The sequence below is a fragment of the Carettochelys insculpta genome, chromosome 12 (genome assembly GCF_033958435.1).
Source record: "Carettochelys insculpta isolate YL-2023 chromosome 12, ASM3395843v1, whole genome shotgun sequence".
NCBI classification, from domain to species: domain Eukaryota; kingdom Metazoa; phylum Chordata; order Testudines; family Carettochelyidae; genus Carettochelys; species Carettochelys insculpta.
This window is the reverse complement of record NC_134148.1, coordinates 24,374,458-24,395,858: the sequence shown is the minus strand read 5'-3', so window position 1 is coordinate 24,395,858 and position 21,401 is coordinate 24,374,458. Positions and strand designations below refer to the sequence as shown.

The window sequence follows — 21,401 nt, the reverse complement described above, 5'->3', positions numbered from 1 at the left end:
ACGTCGCTCTCTCCAAAGTATAATTGCAGCCAATTGGGTCTCAAAGCTGACCCTGCATTCCTTAAAACCCGCTAAAGTGCATGGGAGATTTGTGTGTTCAATAAGAGTAATATTGGACTTCATCTGAGCACATATCCGTGGGCCATTAATTTGCACTTTAGAATTTGCCTTTAAATTTTTGCTAATACACCAAGGCATTGTCTGGCTGGCTGAGAGGACCAGCAGTGTCAGCCAAGCTCTAGAACTACTGTTGTTCTGTAGCCCATTGAAAGGGGAAAATAACAGATATTTCAGTTTGCTGACCATTCTAAAAGATAGTTTTGGTCATCCTGAAATGAACATTTTTCAAAAATAATGGTAAACCAAAAGGTAAAAGAAAAAATATTTTAACTTGAACATTTTAAAACACATGTAGTAAATTTCACAGCAAATAGTTATTTCAAATTGAAAAATTAAAATGCTTCATTTCCAAAGTGTTGAAACAGGTAGCTTTCTCATATTTTTCTCTTCTATTTAGCCACAATTTAGTGATGTGAATTTGAAAAATATTTTGATTGAAAATTGTTTTCACTTCTTTTAATGACAGTGTCAGCTGAAAAATTTCATCCAGTTACCAATCACCTCGTGGGTAGGTGAATAATGTAAAAGTCTGAAATTACATTTGTTCTGCACCCAGAATTCCTGCTAACTTCAGCTTCAATTTTGCAAACTATGAAATTCATGTTGCCCATGTGCCCCAAATGGGCAAGAGAAACATGACTGCACCTTCTATATATTCACAGGAAGTGGAGAAAACATACTAGTCCCATCATTTTCAAAAGTCTAACTATACCTATCAGGTTTCCATTCAGCTTTAATGTATTCCCTGGAAAGGCCTTACCCTTTGGGACACCTGATAATGGATCAGAATTATCAGAAGTGTTTGGGTCATCTTGAACTACAAATTTCCGAGAGCCAGTCACTTTAGGTTTCCAGGAACCAGTCACTTTAGGTGCTATAACTGGGATACTTGCCATTGTGGTAATGGAAGCTGAGGATAACTCCATGTCTGTGGTGGCAAACAGATTTTTATTAATGTGTATTACAAACAGGCTTTCCTCACTGTTTTGTGGTATTTCTAAATCAAAGCCAGAGAAGGCATTTAATGGGAGTTACAGCCAGGGCAATATATGACCTACAGTTCATAGAACTATATGTGGCTGCCAAAATCAGAGTAAAAGTACAAATTACACATTAAAGCTGTTATTCAAAAGCCAAGAAAGTCAAATGGAAGGCAATGGGGAAGTTATCATGAGCAACCGAAGGAGGGGAAAAAAGCACACCTTATATTCTACTTTACTGCTGTATTGTTTACTTTTAGACAAGCTGTTTCACTGTCTTAAAAAAGCTCTAAAAGGATGTGTAAGATGCCAAAATACTGAATATTCTTGAGAGAACAGATCCTTTCCATTAGAGCTGTTAATAGCTCCTAAGGAACTATGCTGTCTATCTAGATCCTGCCTAATAATGAATTTAGTGCATAAAGTCATTGTGGCCTACGTAGTAATGCCCATAAGCAGCAAACCTGTTTGAATCTAATTGCCTACAGTGAGCCTACTTTGTAGATGCAAATCCCTGATTTGTGTGCACAGAGCTAGACAGATTTATCCAGGTGTGTCTACAACTAGGGATTGGCCTGAAAAAGTAAGCACGCCAACATGTGCTACTTCAACGCTCAAAAATCCAGTTATGTCTGTATTTCAAAAAAACAAATCAGATGGAGAGTTGGAGTAAACTTTCATGAGAATAAGGCATCACTTTAGTAACACGACTGTCATACTCCCGCCATATATACACACAAAATTATATTATGCGAAATAGATTTGCAAAATATTTGTTTGTCAAACACAGCTCCTTGTTGAGCTACAGAAGCAAATGCCATCTGAAACCAAATGCTGTTCCATTTCCCCAACTTAAACAGCCAGATTTCCTTCAGATTTGGCAGGTAGGAATGTCCCATGGGGCTGGACCCTTGTGAGAACAAGTTTGAGCTTGGACTGAATTCTGGAAAATAACATCTTGATTATACTCTTATTGAAATGGGCAAGGGTTTTACTACAAAATGCAAAAGAGCAACATTGGCTCCTGTGTTCCCAAAAAACCAGGGACTTGCAATGAAAACACTGTGGAAAAAAATGTTAAATGGGAATGTAGGTCCTAGGACAAAAACAACAAGAAGTCCTGTGGCACCGTATAGACTAACAGATATTTTGGAGCATAAGCTTTCGTGGGCAAAGACCCGCTTTGTCAGATATCTGACGAAGAGGGGCTTTGCCCATGAAAGCTTATGCTCCAAAATATCTGTTAGTCTATTTTGTACCACAGGATTTCTCGTTGTTTTTGCATTTAGAGACTAACACAGCTACCCCTGATACTGGTCCTAGGACATGTCACCAAGGTCTCTATTCCAGCAGCTGTCTGCTCTAGCCCTTGTTCTGCTATACCATTTGTGATGTTAAATGATTAACATTAGCATAAACATTTCCAAATACAGAAATACACATTTTAGAAACTGTGTATTTGCTTGATCAGATTGCAGAGAGGGAGAGAGAAAGAAAAATAATGAGATTTTGCCATCCATTGATTAGAGATGACGGAGACTGAAGGGGCATTCACAAATGCATGGGTGGGGAAAGAGTAAAGCTGAGTGGACTTTCGTGCAGTGAAGATGTCATCTATGTTAATCAGGCTCTTGAATAAAGGATGTATCTCAATAAATAATGAGCTGTTAACATGCGGCTACACAGGATGAAGTGCTGAGTCCAGCTAGGTTTACTATCAGTGGGAATATGAGTAAAAGCACAAAAATGAAGGCTTGCCACCTGCGCAAAAGGAAGGGAAAAAAGGGCTGAAAATGCTGAACCCAAGGAAAGAAAAGGTCATTAATTCAAAACAATTTAAAAAAAACTAACCAGATGTTGGGTCGCCAAATATTTTGTAATCTGGTGTAGTTGTAGTAGGCAAAATTTCTAAAAGAATTAAAGGAACAAGTAATCAGTGAAAAGTAACCAAAAGAAAGCAAAAGATTTTAAGACCTGAGCAACTGAAAACCAAAAAGAAAATACGATCCGTTAGCAAAAAAAGGGAAATTGTTCGATACCTTACAGCTCTCTGGAGTCAATAGCAAAGTGGGGGAAGTAGAGGGAGAAGTAAAACATCTCTGCCACCCCTGTCGGAATAGGTCAGCTTTTTGACTTCGTGGTAACACTAGGTGGGGCGTGCAGTGTGTCACTGAACGGATCATTGTAAATTTAACATCCACAGTGGAGCGTGGCCACAAACGTCTGTTGACACAGTATAAAATAGCAGCAATGACTGTGTCTTACCATGGCAGTCTCCAAGCTGTCCTGTATGGCCGTATTCTACGTCTTGCTCATATCCCCCAGTGCTGTGGTTGTATGAAACAAACAAAGAGAACCTGCAATTAATAGCATTGGTAGGGAAAAAAATGATTTTCTTCTGAAGGCATAAACCACACACATTTGTTCAGCAGATTTAGGGGAAAGGGCAGTTGTATTATAGCAGAAAGACTATTTATTAAATAAAAATAAACTTTGAGCACTTGCACCAACAAATGAATCAAGTTCTCACGATAATTATATATAAGTGCAACCATTCTTGTTTGCTGGTATGCCATTCAACATGCACTGTATGAACTGAAGTTGTGCATGTCTATCGAACGGTAATATTGGACCCATTATAAATATCACATCTAATATTACAAGAAGTAAGACCATGTGCTTCATGAGCCTGATTCTGCAAAAGGCATTTGGCAAGGTACAGACTGACTGTGGAAAAGGCATACACATTTGCTGCTATAAAATATATTTGTTCACCTTTTGTAAAAATCAAGTCAGCAAATTTCATTCAAACAGTCCAAAAAGTTGAGACAAACAGAGAAGACTTAAGCTGCAGAGGAGACTTTTCCCCAAGTAGCTATGAAAACGAGACAGGGAATAATCCATGTCTAAATCTATTCTTGATTGTTGTCTCCTGGGAGTGAGTAATGAGAATATTATAACCTCTTTGCTTAACTGGTAATGCTTATGGTTAGGAATTTGTCTGCATCATACTGCAGGTAGCCCTCCCTTTAGATGTGACTGTCCTTACACAGTTAAAATGAACAATGATATCAAAGTCTTCCCTAAGTAAAGTATTTAGCATTCTATTTCTTACATATATTAACAGAAAGGTATTTACAGAGCATGAAAAAGGGCAATTTACTGAATGACTACATAGACATATATAACCACTGTGGATACAGGTTTTAAAAATAGCACTTACAGCATGCCAGGTTTCACTCTTCCGCATGCCCCCTGATCTAGCCAGCCACAATAGGGATCTCGGGAAGCAATACAAGACCTGTGCAAGATGAAACCAGAGAAAATAATGGCTTTCTTCCAGCACTAGAGATTTCTCTGCCTTTACTTTATGGGAGAGTTCAGAAGCGTAGGCTTACTTTTTACATGATCCATGACGCTCACAGCGACTGAGGGGAATTCTAATCACACAGCTGGAGAAGGCCACAAATAAAGCATGATGTTCTTTATCCAACTGAAGGGAAATTACTTTTCTGTCCTCTTCACTCTCTGTATTACACCTGTTTGGTAAAAGTCATTCAAAACAGTTATTGATACAAACCAGAGTATCTTGTGTAAAGCTTACACTGGAAACATTTTGATTTGTCAGTCAATTACAGCTGTGCAAGAGCTGAAACCTATGCTCAACAAGTACTAGATGTTGTAATGATGTGTGCTGTAGAAATGCTTACACATCAGTGTAATTTAATCTACTAGTATGATCTCCATGCAACCTAAGGATTATTGGAACTGGTTTTTGGCCCCCAATCTGCAGCTGGGTGACAAGTCCTGCAGTAAAGGTAGAAAAGTGCTAAACCCACAACTTTATGAGCTCACTATGTTGAATACAGCTGTCACGGAGCAGACTCTAAAAATCTGTGCTTGCTCAATTTGGATTTTAAATGGAACACTGCACGTGGCCCTACCCAAATTCTTTGGGTAGAGAATAAACTATTATTTTATTTATCACAGGACACTCTGAAATTCTTTAAAGGAACTCCTTAGCTAAGGCAACAGTGTGTAGTACTGGTGTTTAGCATCTAGAAGAAATTACATCAATGATTTAATGGTGTAGAATTAAAATGCTCTCTGCTACCAAAAAATGGTCTGCACTAAAACGTTTTCAGGTGATTCAGCAGCAAAACTTCTCCATAAACAGTGGGAAATGACAAACAGAGTGAAGCTCTTGATGAGAAAGTGTTTTAAAAAAAAGTTAAGAAAAAACATCACTACTTATTAAACCACAAGAAGAAAATGACTAGGTGAGCAACACACTAGAATATCTGTGATATTCTGGACAGCTGTTCTTGTAAAATAATACCTACTTAGCATGATTATAAGCATCAATTTCTTCCAGTAATACACTGTCATTCAAAGAAAAAGGTCTGGTCTTTGCCAAGATCTTAAGTACCACTCCTGCTTCAGAGCCGACAAATATGATGGTGTAGTTTTGGTGGGGTCCAGCAGAATGATCGACAGCAACTGCAGTCAGTCGGTACCTACCAAAAAGTATGTAGTTATTCAGAAGAATATTTCTTTTTTTAATGTACAGATGCAACTTATTTCACCAAGATGTCATACCTGACCCGTGTCTTTGTGAACCAGGGCTCCTCAATGATGGATGGAACGGCTGCATCCATCAGTGGATGGGATTTGATGAAGGCCAAGGTTTCATCTGGGAAATCAATGGAGGTTTTGTAAGCCTCTGCTAGACCATGTTTCGCACAGCAGCCAGGTCTGAAAGGAAAGCAATATTTTTTTCTCTCTCAATATTTTTGGTGACTAGGAAGGGTAAGCTCCTGGAAGAGCAGGATAGGCTGCTGATAAGAATACTTAGTGTCCAAATGGAAGCCGCTGATTCAATTTGACATGACTAATTTTCCAATATGCTACTGATTTAAAAGTAATAGTTTACAGGAATAATATTATTGTGGCATAAGCAAAAATCTCTTACCTTGGTTTTGGTACTTTTTCTTCAGGTACAGCTGTCCAAACCGAGTCTGGAGTCTTTTGTTCTTTAAATCTTCCTTTGAATACTTTCTCAATGTCATCCATGCTGAAAGCACACACTGCTGAACCAGGGATGCTGTAAAATAAAACAAACCTGGTGCTATTGTAGTCTGAATTTTTGCAACAACCTTAGTTGTAACAGGGACCTGGAAATCTTCTTTTGATGTTAGGTTGCTCATCTCTCACCTGTTAAGCTGCGTGGTGAATACACCGACAACAGTAGGCACACCATTGATTTCTATTATGTCTGTGATCGACTGCAGAACATCAAAGTAGAAAAATGAATCCCCAGGAACTGAGCAGTTGAGCCGAGCTTTCAGGAATGAAGTCCAGTGTTTTTCCAGTACTCTTTGGGAGCCGCCCATGTCATTTTTGCATATGCGTGCCACACGGGAATATACAGCCTATACAGGGGACACAAGGCAAAGAGGAGACTGGGGCTGCGTCTACACGTGCACGCTACTTCGAAGTAGCGGCAGTAACTTCGAAATAGCGCCCGTCACGTCTACACGTGTTGGGCGCTATTTCGAAGTTGAAATCGACGTTAGGCGGCGAGACGTCGAAGTCGCTAACCCCATGAGCGGATGGGAATAGCGCCCTACTTCGACGTTCAACATCGAAGTAGGGACGTGTAGACGATCCGCGTCCCGCAACATCGAAATAGCGGGGTCCTCCATGGCGGCCATCAGCTGGGGGGTTGAGAGATACTCTCTCTCCAGCCCTTGCGGGGCTCTGTGGTCACCGTGGGCAGCAGCCCTTAGCCCAGGGCTTCTGGGTGCTGCTGCTGCAGCTGGGGGTCCGTGCTGCATATACAGGGTCTGCAACTAGTTGTTGGCTCTGTGTATCTTGCACTGTTTAATGAAAGTGTGTCTGGGAGGGGCCCTTTAAGGGAGCGGCTTGCTGTTGAGTCCGCCCCGTGACCCTGTCTGCAGCTGTGCCTGGCTCCTTTATTTCGATGTGTGCTACTTTGCCGTGTAGACGTTCCCTCGCTGTGCCTATTTCGATGTTGGGCTGAGCAACGTCGAAGTTGAACATCGACGTTGCCAGCCCTGGAGGACGTGTAGACGTTATTCATCGAAATAGCCTATTTCGATGTCGCAACATCGAAATAAGCTATTTCGAAGTTGGGTGCACGTGTAGACGTAGCCTGGCTTATCAAATGCTATGAGAGATACCCGTTTTCAAAGGGCAATTTTGTTAACAGGAACATTGCTTTTCTAATAGCTGCTTTTCTGAGTCTGTGCAGAAACGAAGAAAGCAAACAACATTTAGCTGCTAGCACATGGGAAATTTAATGCATCACTGAGCCAACACATCACTCCCAGCCTTGCCTCCACCTTTTTTCAAAATCATATTGTTAGTGAGATTTATAGTCTTTAATTAACCTTGTGTAAATAGTTTAGTAATTTACTACAGAACATCCTTCAATGGTGAACAGTATCATATGCTGAATTATTATGACAAAAATATTAATTATCTAACGGCATCAGGGAGCATTCTTTTGACCCTCTCCCCCTATTTTTAAACAGTAGGCAAAAGCAGACTACCAGCCGATTTCCGGAGTTAAGGAAATGGCAGTGTTGAAGGATACCTGTGGATAACTCTGTTAACAAGACAGGGTGAATGCATAAAGGTTTAAGACTTAGGGTATTGTACTATAAATAAAGTTCTGTTTTTTTCTGACAATTATAAGGATAAAAATATGTATCAGTTAATACTATACATTGTGAACGATATTGCTTGTGAGCCTATTTTCCATGACAACTATACCTCACTCTCATAAGATTTTTGATACTTCACAGCTGATAGTGACGCAGCAACTTTATATACCTACCTTGCCTAAATTATTATGCTCTACAGCAATTTCTCGAAAGAAGAAATAAACATAGCTGCCATATTCTATGGCATGGAGGAAATGTGGTTCTGCAAGAAAGAATGAAGAGAAAGCTGTTCACCTAAAAGAACCATTCAATAAGTATAAGACACTGCCTGCTCTGCATGACTTAAAGGCTTTCCCTTGGTTACAAACCAACTAAAGTGAACTCCAATATTCAAGACACTTTAGGAAGTCCAAATATGGGTGCATTCAAGCTTAAATGAACTTGTAGTCTTTAATGTCAGCTAATGGACTGTAAAAAGGCCTCAAAGGAATTGTATTACAGTGAAGGTCTTTGTTACTACGGATTCATTCATTAACCTATTTAACTGTGAGTGGGGGAAAATGCTTATATTTTAAACAAAGATTGTGCTTTATCAGCATAAAGTTGTTTTCTTATTAATTTGGTCTTGCTATACCAAACATTGCATGTACATTAGCAGTGTTTATATAGAAATATACTGTCTATGATACACGTGATCCTTAAGGCCTATAAAATTAGAACTGTCACATACACAGGCAAGTAATTTTTTCAACATTACCTTTTATCCATTTGGAATCATATTTTATTGTTCTGAGGGCAGACCCATCTCCCATGCTGCGGTATATAACAGCATCACTTGCCAGAAAATCTGCTACTGTTGCTGAATACAATTTCCCATCTAAAACAATAGTCAAAAATGTGGTATTAATGGGCCATTACATACATTAACAGAATTCTTACTAGCCCATAGCTCTCTGTACTGCCACACTCCTCCAAATTACTCTATTTTAACCATTTAGTTTCTAATCCTTTTGTGATCTTTTTACACAATCTTAGAATTGCAGGCACTGTGACACCTGCAGCTTCCCTGTGCTTTCTTTTCAAGCCCTCTGGCACCTTCTGCATCATTAATCAAAAGTTCTTACCAGCAAAGAGGGCAACGTTGGTTTGTTTGGCATCAAATGGGCATCTTGCCAATCCACTAATTTCCTCTCCATCATACTCTAAGGTATTCAGCTAGAGAAGAAAAATAAATTATTGGCAGTGTCCCTCTCTGTTCTACCTTTACAGTGTCCTTAGCTCTCTCTCCACTTTTTATTTATGATTCTATGACACTTGGGAAAATCAGCATTCTGCATCCTGATCAAAAAGCTTAACTATCACAACACAATTACTTTGCAAACCGATAATACAGTAATGGCATATTATTTTATGTGCTTACCCAGTAGTATCTGCACATGGGGTTAAATGCATTTGTACCACAGACAAACACCATCTCATCATTTCTGGGCACAAAGACTTTAATAAAGTTATGGCATTCATCCTGAAAGAAGAAAACACATATTAAGAACAGATTTCTTGCCTGCATTTGGTAGTATTACTTTTGATGCTCTGTATATGATAAACATACTTTGTGTTTGCCTTTCATAGCACAGTTCTCTCTGTCCTGCTGTCTTGATCTCCAGGTTAATTTCTGTTTAAACCAAATCAAATAAAAAAGTTAACTCTTTGTCCCAAAAATTCACTTAAAAATCAAATAAGTTTCCTTACATTTACTCACTTTGCTTGCAGTAACTTCTGCCTTGGGAATGTCATTTAAGTTTACAGTATAAACTTGATCCCTATTGAAAACAAGGGCATAACATACATCAAGTCAATAAATGCATATGTTGCATGTGTAGATGGTTTTTGTCATAGGTCTTTTTTTCAGGGCACTTGCTAGACAAAGAATATATTTGCAAGCCCTTATGGATTTTTCTGAGTAAACATTAGGCATTTTTGGTTCCTAGCAGTGTAATGGTTGTAGATAGCATCTGTATTTTCTTAGTTACTCAGCTCTCAAGTATCACATATTGTCCAACCCCTGCTCAGTGTGCCAAAATTCAAAATATTTAGATTCTTTTCATGCATCCCTGAAGTGTCGTTCCATGTTTAAAAGCAATCAGGATCTGTGTTCCCTCTATTCCATCCCTGTGTGGGATAAATTGTGATATGTGCACAGGGCCATATGAATGTGAACCACAAGTAGAAGTATGGTGCCAACTCTGCTAATCAGCTGGGCGGCACCTGAATCTCTCCAGGGTGGCAGCCCAAGTGCTCATCTTACAGGGAACACTGATCAGGATACGTTTTAATGAGGGCTGTAATGTAAAAAGAAGGAAAATAGTTTAGCATAGCTGCAGCGACACTGCTGGCTTTGGCCTTCAAAAACCAGTTTTTATTTATAGGACACATATACTGTTTACTTCTCTGCGAGGCTCCCCCCCCCCCTTAATTCAAATTTTGCAGATTATTTTTTTAACAAATTGCCCACATTAACACAAATCTAGGAGAGAAAAGAATTTAAATCTAATAAACTGACTACAGGAAAATTACCTGCCAGCAATATAAAGTGTGTCTCGAATTTTCAACATGAGTTGAAAGTCCAGCCTATGTTGAGATTCATTGCCTGAAGGGCGTCCTTTAAATACTGGATATTGCCTTGAATCTGCAAGTAAAAATGGGCTGCACCATCACTCAGGATTAGAGAGCTAAAGAATCAATATACAACATTGATTAGCTGTATATACTAGGTGTAGAAGGCTTTAAACTAAATTCTTAGAGTATGTCTTGAATATAAATAAATAAAAGCTGGCCAATATGAGCAAATGTTCTTTTTAATGAAATTATTCTGCTATTGTTTTTTTTTTTTTAAAAAGTCAGTAAATAAATTTGGTGAATTGCAAAAATAAACATTTTTACTTGTCCACATATCAATTAATTACAACTGTAAGTAACCAAAATAATTATCTAGTATTTTAATGTCAAGCACGTTGTAGATTACTTACAATGGTAGTCGACAACATTAATAGGGTCATCGTCTTCAGGAAAACTGACAGCTACGGATTGGGACACAATCAATAGCATTGCACAAGCACAAAGCAGAAGCTGCCTCATGGCTGGTGAAAAATAGCATCAGCTTCTTGGTAATACTGTTTAGCTACCTGTCAAACAGGAATGTAGAAATGAAGGTGGTTTCAATAGGACAGGCTAATAAAAGTGACTTCTTATCAGTTTGATAAGAGTTTTTTATATTTTAATGCTAGCTGCAGTGGAGTAAACAAGCATTTATGAAAGGCTCCTTTGTGTATTTTGACAGAAAACTGCTATGTGATAACGCTGATGAAAGTTTTTGTGAGCTGCACCACTGTTTGCTAATTTTTAGTTGAATTTAGAGTCAGCTGAGGAACGTCATCCTCACTAAATCACAAGGATACATGCTGGCTGCTGACTTGGTGAGAATGTTGTTAAAGTTAGGATTAGAATTTTAATTAAACTGCAATCTCTTTCCCTTCCCCCATTACTGCATGTCAGCCAATAAAGTCCTATCCCATAAACTACCTACATCTTATCTACAAACATAAAGACACACACTGTGTTAACTCTCAAGCCACGATTTAGATTTAAGCTTGTTTTAAATCTAACATTCTTAGGGCTTGATTCACAAAAGGACTTACTTAAGAACATAAGAACATAAGAATGGCCATACTGGGTCAGACCAAAGGTCCATCAAGCCCAGCATCCAATCTGCCGACGGTGGCCAGTGCCAGGTGCCCCAGAGAAGGAGAACAGAAGACAATGATCAAGTGATTTATCTCCTGCCATCCATCTCCTGCCCTTGTTATGAAGGCTAGGGCACCATACTTTATCCCTGGCTAATAGCCATTTATGGACCTAACCTGCAAAAATTTATCAAGCTCTTTTTTAAACCCTAATAGAGTCCTGGCCTTCACAGCCTCCTCGGGCAAGGAGTTCCACAGGTCAACTGTGCGCTGTGTGAAGAAAAATTTCCTTTTATTAGTTTTGAACCGACTATCCATCAATTTCATTTGGTGTCCCCTAGTTCTTGTATTATGGGAAAAGGTAAATAATTTTTCTATAGTCACTTTCTCCACACCATTCATGATTTTATATACCTCTATCATATCGCCCCTCAATCGCCTTTTTTCCAAACTGAAAAGTCCCAGTCTCTCTAGCTTCTCCCCATATGGGACCCTTTCCAAGCCCCTAATCATCTTAGTCGCCCTTTTCTGAACCTTTTCTAATGCCAATATATCTTTTTTTGAGGTGAGGAGACCACATCTGCACGCAGTACTCGAGATGTGGGCGTACCATAGTTTTATATAGGGGAAGTATGATATCTTTTGTCTTATTATCGATCCCTTTTTTAATAATTCCTAACATCCTATTTGCCTTACTAACTGCCGCTGCACACTGCGTGGATGTCTTCAGAGAACTATCCACTATAACTCCAAGATCCCTTTCCTGATCTGTCGTAGCTAAATTTGACCCCATCATGTAGTACGTGTAATTTGGGTTATTTTTTCCAACATGCATTACCTTACACTTACCCACATTAAATTTCATTTGCCATTTTGCTGCCCAATCACTCAGTTTGCTGAGATCTTTTTGTAGTTCTTCACAATCCCTTTTGCTTTTGACTGTCCTGAACAACTTGGTGTCATCTGCAAACTTTGCCACCTCACTGCTTACCTCATTTTCTAGATCATTGATGAACAAGTTGAACAGGAGCGGTCCCAGGACTGACCCCTGGGGAACACCACTAGTTACCCTCCTCCATTGTGAAAATTTACCATTTATTCCCACCCTTTGTTTTCTGTCTTTTAACCAATTCCCGATCCATGAAAGGACCTTGCCTCCTATCCCATGACCACCTAATTTACATAAAAGTCTTTGGTGTGGGACCGTGTCAAAGGCTTTCTGGAAATCTAGGTATATTATGTCCACTGGGTGCCCCTTGTCCGCATGTTTATTAACCCCTTCAAAGAATTCTAATAGATTAGTTAGACACGACTTCCCTCTGCAGAAACCATGCTGACTTTTGCCCAACAATTCGTGCTCTTCTATGTGCCTTGCAATTTTACTCTTTACTATTGTTTCTACTAATTTGCCTGGTACTGATGTTAAACTTATCGGTCTATAATTGCCAGGGTCTCCTCTAGAGCCTTTTTTAAATATTGGTGTTATATTGGCCGTCTTCCAGTCATTTGGTACCAAAGTGGATTTAAAGGATAGGTTACAAACCACTGTTAATAACTCCGCAACTTCACATTTGAGTTCTTTCAGAACCCTTGGGTGAATGCCGTCTGGTCCTGGAGACTTGTTACTATTCAGCTTATCAATTAATTCCAAAACCTCCTCTAATGTCACTTCAATCTGAGTGAGTTCCTCAGATTTGTCACCTAAAAAGGCTGGCTCAGATTTAGGAACCTCTGTAACATCCTCAGCCGTGAAGACTGAAGCAAAGAAATCATTTAATCGCTCCGCAATGGCACTGTCTTCCTTGATCGCTCCTTTTATATCTTTATCATCCAAGGGCCCCACTGCTTTTTTAGCGGGCTTCCTGCTTCTAATGTATTTAAAAAACATTTTACTATCGTTTTTTGAATTTTTGGCTAGCTGTTCCTCAAAATCTTTTTTGGCTTTTCTTACTACATTATGACACTTAATTTGGGAGTGTTTATGTTCCTTTCTATTTTCTTCACTAGGATTTGACTTCCACTTTTTAAAAGCTGCCCTTTTCTCTCTCACTGCCTTTTTAACATGGCTGTTTAGCCATGGTGGTTCTTTGTTAGGTCTCTTACTGTGTTTTTTTATTTGGGGTATACATTTAAGTTGTGCCTCTAGTATGGTGTCTTTAAACAGTTTCCATGCAGCTTCCAGGGATTTTAGTTTAATTACTCTACCTTTTAGTTTCTGTTTAACTAGCTTCCTCATTTTAGTGTAATTCCCCTTTTTGAAATTAAATGCCAGAGTGTTTGACCGCTGCGGTGTTCTTCCCAACACAGGAATATTAAAAGTTATTATATTGTGGTCACTATTTCCAAGTGGTCCAGCTTAGGTGACCAGCTACCACATTAGGTACTTGAATCCCAGAATCAGGCCCCACTGAGATGCTCAAAAAAACCTCCCATCCTGCTTCACCCAAACCCTGTATACACCTAAACTCACTAGCCTAATGTTTTACAGTAAAGCTCGCTAGGCCCTTTACATTTCTTCTCTCACCATGTGCACCATTACGCCATACAGCGTTCAGTTGTCTAAGCTTCAGGGTGAGACATGACCCAGGGAAAGATGAGCAGCCCTTACTCTAAAAGCACACCCATCTCACTTGTGGGTCTGATCCAGTACATTTGCTCAGACCTTGCCAGTCTCTTGGGCCCCTCTGGGAGACTGAAGGAGATGTTTCCTCATACCTTTGAGCCCAATAGTTAAGATTCTGACCTGGGATGTTGGAGGCACCTGATTCAAGGCTGTGTGAGGCGGGGGGAGATGTAATTGGAATTGAGAGCTTCAAATAAAACTGTTCCACTGTGCATAAATCAAGGCACTGGAGCAGAGTGATTGGACCTGGGCCTTCTATGTGAGACCGCTGAGCACCATGCTAGAGAAGGCTTTATGCACTCTCTGGCCTCAGTTATTCTTTCATTACTCATCCCCAGTGAACAGTGTCAATGGGAGAGGAGTGTGTCTCTTATCCGAAGGCGGCACAGGTCCACAGCTGGAGCACTCATATTCAAGCTAGCAGAGCCCAGTTCAAATCCCTGCTACACACAAGTAAAGGCAATATTTGACCTGGGGGGCGGGAACCACAACTATTCCATGGAAGCACACTAACCACATGACTACAAGCTAGGGGTAAGGCTACCGACTGTCATGGGTATGTTTAGAAAAAGGTCATGGACAGGTCACGGGCAATGAAGCTGCGCAGACAAAAAGGGACACCGGTAACGCCAGTCAGTGCTGGACCGCTAGAAGTCCAGTCAGTGGCAGGGGACAAAGGCAGGTTCCCTGCCTGTCCTGGCTTTGCACGGCTCCCAGAAAAGTTCAGCATGTTTGGCTACTAGGCAGAGGGCTCCACATGCTGTTCCCACCCAGAGCACTAGCGTCACAGCACCTGTTGGCCAGGAACTGTAGTCATTGGGAGTTGTGAGGGCATCACTTGCGTGCAAGGGCAGTGCACAGAGCCCTTGATTCCTCTGCTGAGGAGCCAGACATGCCAGCCTCATCTAGGACTCCCTTCTTGCACCTCAACCCCTTGCCACGGTTGGAACCTCCTCCCACTCCCTAAGTTCTCCCTAGAGCCTGCACTTCCACCCTGCCCCACATGAGCCACTTCCCACACCCCAAATTCCCCCTCAGCGCCTGTACATCCCACCCAATCACCTAGCCCGATCCTCAAGTTGTTTCTACATGCCAGACCCCTCAGCCCTAGCCCAGAGCCCCCTCCTGTGCCTCCAAATCCATCATCCCTGGCCCCACTCCAGAACCTGCCTCCCAACCTGGAGCCCTCATCTTACGCCCCTGCCTCCACCTGAAAGTGTGTGAGGGGCAGAGCAGGGTGGGGAAGGAGTGTCTGGGGTGTGCCCGCAGAGAAGGGGCAGGGCTGTGGGCACAGCAGGGTGTTACATTTTGTGTGACTACAAAGTTACAAGCCCTGTCTCCCATTGGTTAGCTTATGTGAGCAGCTGCCTAGCACGTGGCCTTTTGTGTCTCCCATCCTCAGGCATCTCTCTCTCTCCCCATGCAGTGTATAGGGAGCCTCAATCCCTAAATCAGGGTCTGTGACTGAGCGGCTAGGTACCTGACAGTTCGGTAAGGTCAGGCAGGCTCACAGGATTGCCAGGCCCCTGGGCAATGGGCGGATTTGGGGGGGGGGGGGGGGGGGACGGGGGACGGGGGACGGACACGGACGACTCTGGAAGAGGCAGGGCTGGGCAACCAGCCCTCAACCCCACCCAGACTGCTCTGCACCCCCCCCCCCCCCCCGCACCTCCCCCCCCCAATTGGTCCTCAGAACCACCCAGCGCCACGGTAGCCAATTTGCTGGCCATTCACCACATGTGGCCAACTGGACAGTGCGGTGGCGAAGCAGCTTGTCAGATCTGCACACGACATGCCCTCTGTGCACACGCCCCCACCGCTCAGTGGGACAAGCATGTGCAGTGTGCCAGTGTGCGGGGGCGGGTAGGACGCCTGGCTGGTGGGGGAAGGTGCCTGGATCGGTGGGGGGATGTTTAGTGGGGGGGCGGGGGGGCTTACAGAGGGCCGTGACAATTGCTATATTTTGTTTAGGACACCACTGACACAGTGCATGTGCTGTGGAGCTCTACTGTGCCCTGTGCACTCTGGTGGTGATTTAAAGGGCCCAGGACTCTGGACGCTGCCCCCAGAGCAGCAGCACCTGGGAGCCCTGGGCCCTTTAGATCACTGGGCCCCTTCCCCTTCTCCAACCCTTTCCTCCCCCCGTCAGCAGGCTGGTGATGATGCCAACTATCTCACAACCACACTTAGGCTTCTCAGTGACTCTAGTCCTGAGTGGCTGACAGTCTATTCCCTCGCCCCTTGAACAGTAAGTTACACACGTGCAAGGTGAGCATAAAATGCTGCCATTCTGATGTGGCAGTATGATTTGGCAGTGTTTGTCACCCACTCCGCACCTCCTTTGTAATGGTGTGCAAAGCGCAGATCAATGGAGAAGAATCAGTCTTTGACAATGTATTTCCCCCAGCCAATTCTGTAACTAATTTGCCGACTAATGAATTAAGTCAGGTAATTATGTATAGACTCTGCAGCATTCAACTTTTAGTTTTATAATGGCCATGCAGAATATAATTTTTTTATCAGTTTAAATGTTCAGGTATCCAAAATCACGAGTATTAAGCCTTGGGGCATTAGGAGGGGAAGTCCGACAATAATGGCAGTGGATGCTAAGATTCGAAAAGCTAAAGCTTTATAACCTTTAAAAGACAAAATGTGAACATCACAGCAAAATACACAAAGTTTAAATTTAAATCAAACTCTGCAGCAACCCCTGGGACATGCACCACTGTTGGCCTGCAAGCTGACTTTTAAATGGCATGCAGGGGAAGCTCAGCCCTGTCCCCGTCCCCCCATGCAGCGAAAGGGCGGGGGCAGAGCTCCTGCTGCAAAGGGCTCTGGGGCAGCGCTGGGCTGGGGCTGGAGCTTACCCCTCAAAGCCCCTGCCACGGTGCAGGGCTGCGCCAGAGCGCTACTGCACAGGCCCGTTGTGCACAGGTCTACACCACGGGCCAGCGCCAGAGCCCTGCGCAGCTTGTGGCTGAGGCCGAAGTCCCCATCATGAGCCTGGAGCTGGATCCCTCTCAAAGTCCCCGCTGCAGCATGGGGTTGTGGCCAGAGCCCTGCACAATGCAGGGCCAAGGCTGGAATCCCCTTAACACACACCCCACCCCGAGCCTCTGCCGTGGTGCAGGGCTGGGGCTGGAGCCCTACTGCACAGGCCCTGGAGCCCTGCATAGTATGGGGCTGGAGCCCTGCCCCAGCATCCCTGCTGCAATGCAGAGCTGGGACCAGAGCCCCTGCCTCAGAGCCCTAAAGAACCTGCCACAGGTTAGTTGCTCTCTCCCTCCCCCCAGGGCTATGGGTGGGTGTGTGGGTTCTGGAGCAGGAGTGATCTGAGGTGGTTGTTTGGGGTCTGGATGGGAGGGAGGGTGTAGAAATAGGGTGGGGGGTTGGGATTTGGCTGGGAGGTAAAGTTCAGCATTGGGTGGTGAGGGATTCAGGAGCTGGCTGGAGATGACAGGTCCATTTGGGAAGGAAGGTGAAGGAATAGGCTGAGGGTGTGTCTGTGGAGGGGGTGTCAGGGCCGGAGGGAATGTAGGAGCAGGGAGAGGTGGTCTCGACAGGAGGAGGGGGCAGGAGCAGGCTGTGTGAAGGGGAGGATGCTTATCTTCTTGCATCGTTGTCACTACCCCCTCCCCCAGCAGTGGGAACATCAACAAGGATTAAAGTGCCCTAGACCACAGATGTTGCCACATCAGAGAATCCGGGGTAAGAGACATTCAACCTGTATTAAAATCCATGACAGCTTAGATGTTAAAAAAATAACCTCATCTGGATGGCGATTTAAAGCCTGAAACAGTAAAGCCCTGCAGCTTAATTTATTTATTGATAAAGCTCTTGTAAGTATGACTATTAGTGACTTTAAAAAGTATCACTGGCACTCAGACTGTATACAGAGGTCAAAAGGTCAAATTTCGGCACCCTGCCTTGGAAAGGTTGCCGACCACTGCTCTACGAGTTCTCGAAGCATTTTTCTCACTATGTCTCTTTGTAAATTGTGATTAACCATCTCTGGAAATACTTTTCCATTGGTCTGTGTATATCCAACAGAATGGATGTTTGCCAATATTGATAGATTAAAAATCTAATATTTTCAAGTCTAATTAGCACGTGTTTAGTCTTGGGCACCCAAAAGATTGTACAATATGTGTTAAGATCACTAGCTCCACCATGAAACTGCATTAGTAGCACTATGCAATGCTTTTGTGGAGGAAGAGAAATGTGTGTGTTTTAGTAGGTAAAATGTAACTACTTCATGCACAAAAGTATGTCTCAAAGTGAAAGAGGATTTTTTAATAACCATAAGAGGTCTGGCCTAGGTTTTATTTCACATTAGAAACATGCAATGTGGTATCATACCTCACAGCAACTTCCCGAAGTGTTAGTTTAGTTCTGAGTTGCAGGCACAAATCTCTATTGATTTAATCTCAAACACTATGTTCTGCAGTTGCTGAAACAACTTATTCTAGTAAATTATTTATCTTAGGAAAATAAAACAGATCTCCTGATTCCTAATATTTCTGAGATTTGCAGTGAGCTATGCAGACAAATACATATGCGTTACTACTGTAGCACAAAGGCTAGGTCCTGGGCACTTAAACACATGCTTAACATTAAGCATGTGAGAAGCCCGAGGGCTTGCGTGCAATGGAATTTAACAATTGGCTAACCAGTTAAAATGTGCTTAAATGCAACTGAAAGTTAGGGTTTGTCTTCACTATGGGGTAGATCAATGCTGCAGTGATCAATCCACTGGCCATCAATTTACTGCATCTGCTTAGACATGATAAATCAAACTCTGACCACTCTCCTGACAAGTCCAGTACTCCACCAGCATGAAAAGAGAAGCTGGAGTCAACGGGAGAGCAGTCCTGCTAGCTTGCTGTGTGGAAGACACCGTAGCACGTATGTCAACATCAGTAATGCTAGTTGCATAGCCACAGTTGTATAGGTTAGATTGATAGGTGGGTTTAGAGCAGACAAGGCCTTAGGATGCTTAGGAAGAAAAAGTTGGTCTCACTCCCTCGGCTGGTTCTCTGCAAGGTTTGTCCAGTTCATATGGTAGCTGACTGGAGTGAGCTCATGCTGAACTAGGAGAGAGCAGCATAGTAAGAGGTAATACCTGACAATCAATGGGAAGTTTATATGAAGTCCTATCCATTACAGAGTGACTTAAAAATAATGTTTTTTAACCGTTAATGATGCTTCTGCCTCTCAAGTCCACAGTCCAGAACTGATGAGTCACATTTTAGGCAAAACTGATAAGCAGCAGTGGCTAATAAACACTAATGATTCCTGTTACAGCACTTGGCTTGATACAGCCTCCTCAGATGAAGCATCTACCACTGCTAAATGCATACATACAAACAGGAATTAACCTTAGCCAAGTTTCCTTTTTGTACAAGTATGCATCAGAGTGGGACACTGGAGCTTGGTGACTGTGAGACACTTAAAAATTATGAGAGGTTAAAAAACATTTTTCTTTTTGCAAACAGAACTCCGGCTCTTACAAGCTCTGAATGCCAATCCTCTTCTCAGGAAAAAAGGAAAAGAATGAAGACAAGCATCAAAATTTCAAGATGTACTAGGTCAAATACAATCAATTCACAATCATAATGTCCGCTAAGGAACCTTTCAAAATTCCGCTCCTGATGCCTCTGTCACCCACTAGGAGGCATAGGGCGAGTGGAAAGGACATCAATTATAAGTGATCAAAGAGCTCTTTTGGCCTGGTAGAATTTAGAAATACACTAGATCAGGGGTCTGCAACCTGCAACCTGCGACATGCTGCTCTTTAAGGACTTTCTTATATAGTTGCAAAGTAAACGCCCCCCCCCCCCGTATCTAAATAGAAAACGATATGTAATCTCGAAACACTGGATAACTTCTCCTTTAATATGTGCTGTGCATTGGGGTAATGATCCTGTATTTGAGTTTTGATTATGTTACTAATAAAGTCTTAATTTTGAAAAGGAAAAGGAAGTTTGCAGCATTCCTGCTGTAGAAGGCAACACGCATTTTGAGAAAGAAAATTGGAAGTAAACGTGAAGCAAAATTGGCATAACTGAAGTGGGTTTGGGAGTGAAAGTCAGGAAGACAGTGGTACAAACACACACATAAAGTGTGAGGGAATAGAATACATAAAAAGTTTGTGACTGTCCTGTAGTAAACATGTATCTCATTAAAATCACTGAATAGTGCCAGAGAGATAGCTGCGTTAGTCTGTATTTTTAGTTAGTATTGAAACAAAATAGCAGTCATGTAGCACTTTAAAATCTAACAAAATATATTTATTAGTTGATGAGCGTTTGTGGATACTGGATCTGAAGAAGTGGGTCTGTCTCACAAAAGCTCATCACCTAATAAATTTATTTTGTTAGTCTTTAAAAGTGCAGCATGACTGCTGTTTTGTTTTGATACTCGTTACAAATCATTGTGTGTGCTGTTTTTAAATAGGGGTTACAAAAAGTATGGTTTGATGTCATATTCACATGCATTGCAGCTCTTGAGTTATGGAGTTTTTACCAAAGTCAAAAAAAAAAAAAAAGGCTCTTCTTGCTATTTTTGGTTGCCTACCTCCACACTAGATAGATAGATCAGTAGATGCACCAATTCCATGTGCTTTGCATCATGATTTCTGAAGCCCTTACCCCTTCCACAAAACAAAGCGATTTCTGGAATTCCCCGTCTGCTATGAAGACGTTTCTGGAATTGTGGGTATATTACACACAGGAAGGATTTCCCCCTACCCCAGACCAAAAGGATCAGTGAAAACATCTGTGCAAAGTTCATATGACATTTAGATGCAACCTCTGTAACGAAGAAGAGTACTTGAGGCAGGGCTTCTTTCTTGCTTGGGAATTCTTTTAAAAAGAAGAAGTCAAGAACAAAAACAATTCAAGAGCAGATATACGTATGCAGGTAAAAAATGATAGTGACTTAATAAAGTAACTTTACTAAATGGAAAAGGGCTTCCTCACAAACTGCCATCTTCTCAGTAACACATTAAAATCCAGAAGGTAGGAGGCAGCATAATGCTAGTTGATGAATCCCCAGAGAAATTTTCCAGGACAGATGTGGGCAAACATGAATTTAAATCTTCCTTGGGTAGACAGGATTGATCCAAAGGTGGGAACTTTTTGCAAATGTAAAGATGAGAAACTTTAAGTCTGATAATCCCTTCTAATCTAACCTCGCCTCATACACATGTATCAGAGGAACATGTGACTAGCCACGCTCGATCATCCAA

The 21,401-nt window shown here is 42.1% G+C and overlaps 1 protein-coding gene and 1 long non-coding RNA gene across 14 annotated transcripts in view; one reads left to right on the top strand and one right to left on the bottom strand.

Moving 5' to 3' along the window:
• SEMA6D (semaphorin 6D) overlaps positions 1–21,401 on the bottom strand; it is a 326,428-nt gene that overhangs the window by 2,834 nt on the left and 302,193 nt on the right. For 6 of the 11 annotated variants that reach the window (XM_075007257.1, XM_075007263.1, XM_075007258.1 and 3 more), the window contains 17 exons: positions 10,816–10,971; positions 10,364–10,475; positions 9,549–9,609; positions 9,399–9,461; positions 9,210–9,311; positions 8,914–9,004; positions 8,547–8,666; positions 7,963–8,051; positions 6,315–6,532; positions 6,073–6,204; positions 5,700–5,855; positions 5,444–5,617; positions 4,499–4,639; positions 4,324–4,401; positions 3,366–3,457; positions 2,952–3,008; positions 881–1,048 (listed from right to left, as the gene is read on the bottom strand). In XM_075007257.1, coding sequence (XP_074863358.1) covers positions 881–1,048; positions 2,952–3,008; positions 3,366–3,457; positions 4,324–4,401; positions 4,499–4,639; positions 5,444–5,617; positions 5,700–5,855; positions 6,073–6,204; positions 6,315–6,532; positions 7,963–8,051; positions 8,547–8,666; positions 8,914–9,004; positions 9,210–9,311; positions 9,399–9,461; positions 9,549–9,609; positions 10,364–10,475; positions 10,816–10,924 — 1,963 coding nt within the window. In that variant the 5' untranslated portion in view covers positions 10,925–10,971. The remainder of the gene's footprint in view (positions 1–880; positions 1,049–2,951; positions 3,009–3,365; positions 3,458–4,323; positions 4,402–4,498; positions 4,640–5,443; positions 5,618–5,699; positions 5,856–6,072; positions 6,205–6,314; positions 6,533–7,962; positions 8,052–8,546; positions 8,667–8,913; positions 9,005–9,209; positions 9,312–9,398; positions 9,462–9,548; positions 9,610–10,363; positions 10,476–10,815; positions 10,972–21,401) is intronic. The other 5 variants (XM_075007264.1, XM_075007267.1, XM_075007265.1 and 2 more) reach the window with 5 other exon arrangements.
• The window catches only part of LOC142019894 (uncharacterized), a 73,843-nt gene that overhangs the window by 38,738 nt on the left and 13,704 nt on the right, over positions 1–21,401 (top strand). The window contains exon 7 of one of the 3 annotated variants that reach the window (XR_012647217.1): positions 19,648–19,901. The exons of 1 other annotated variant lie outside the window; for it this stretch is intronic. This is a non-coding gene — a long non-coding RNA (uncharacterized LOC142019894). Of the gene's footprint in view, positions 1–5,670; positions 6,064–19,647; positions 19,902–21,401 lie in introns of those variants that run through there. One more of the 3 variants, XR_012647214.1, reaches the window with a different exon arrangement.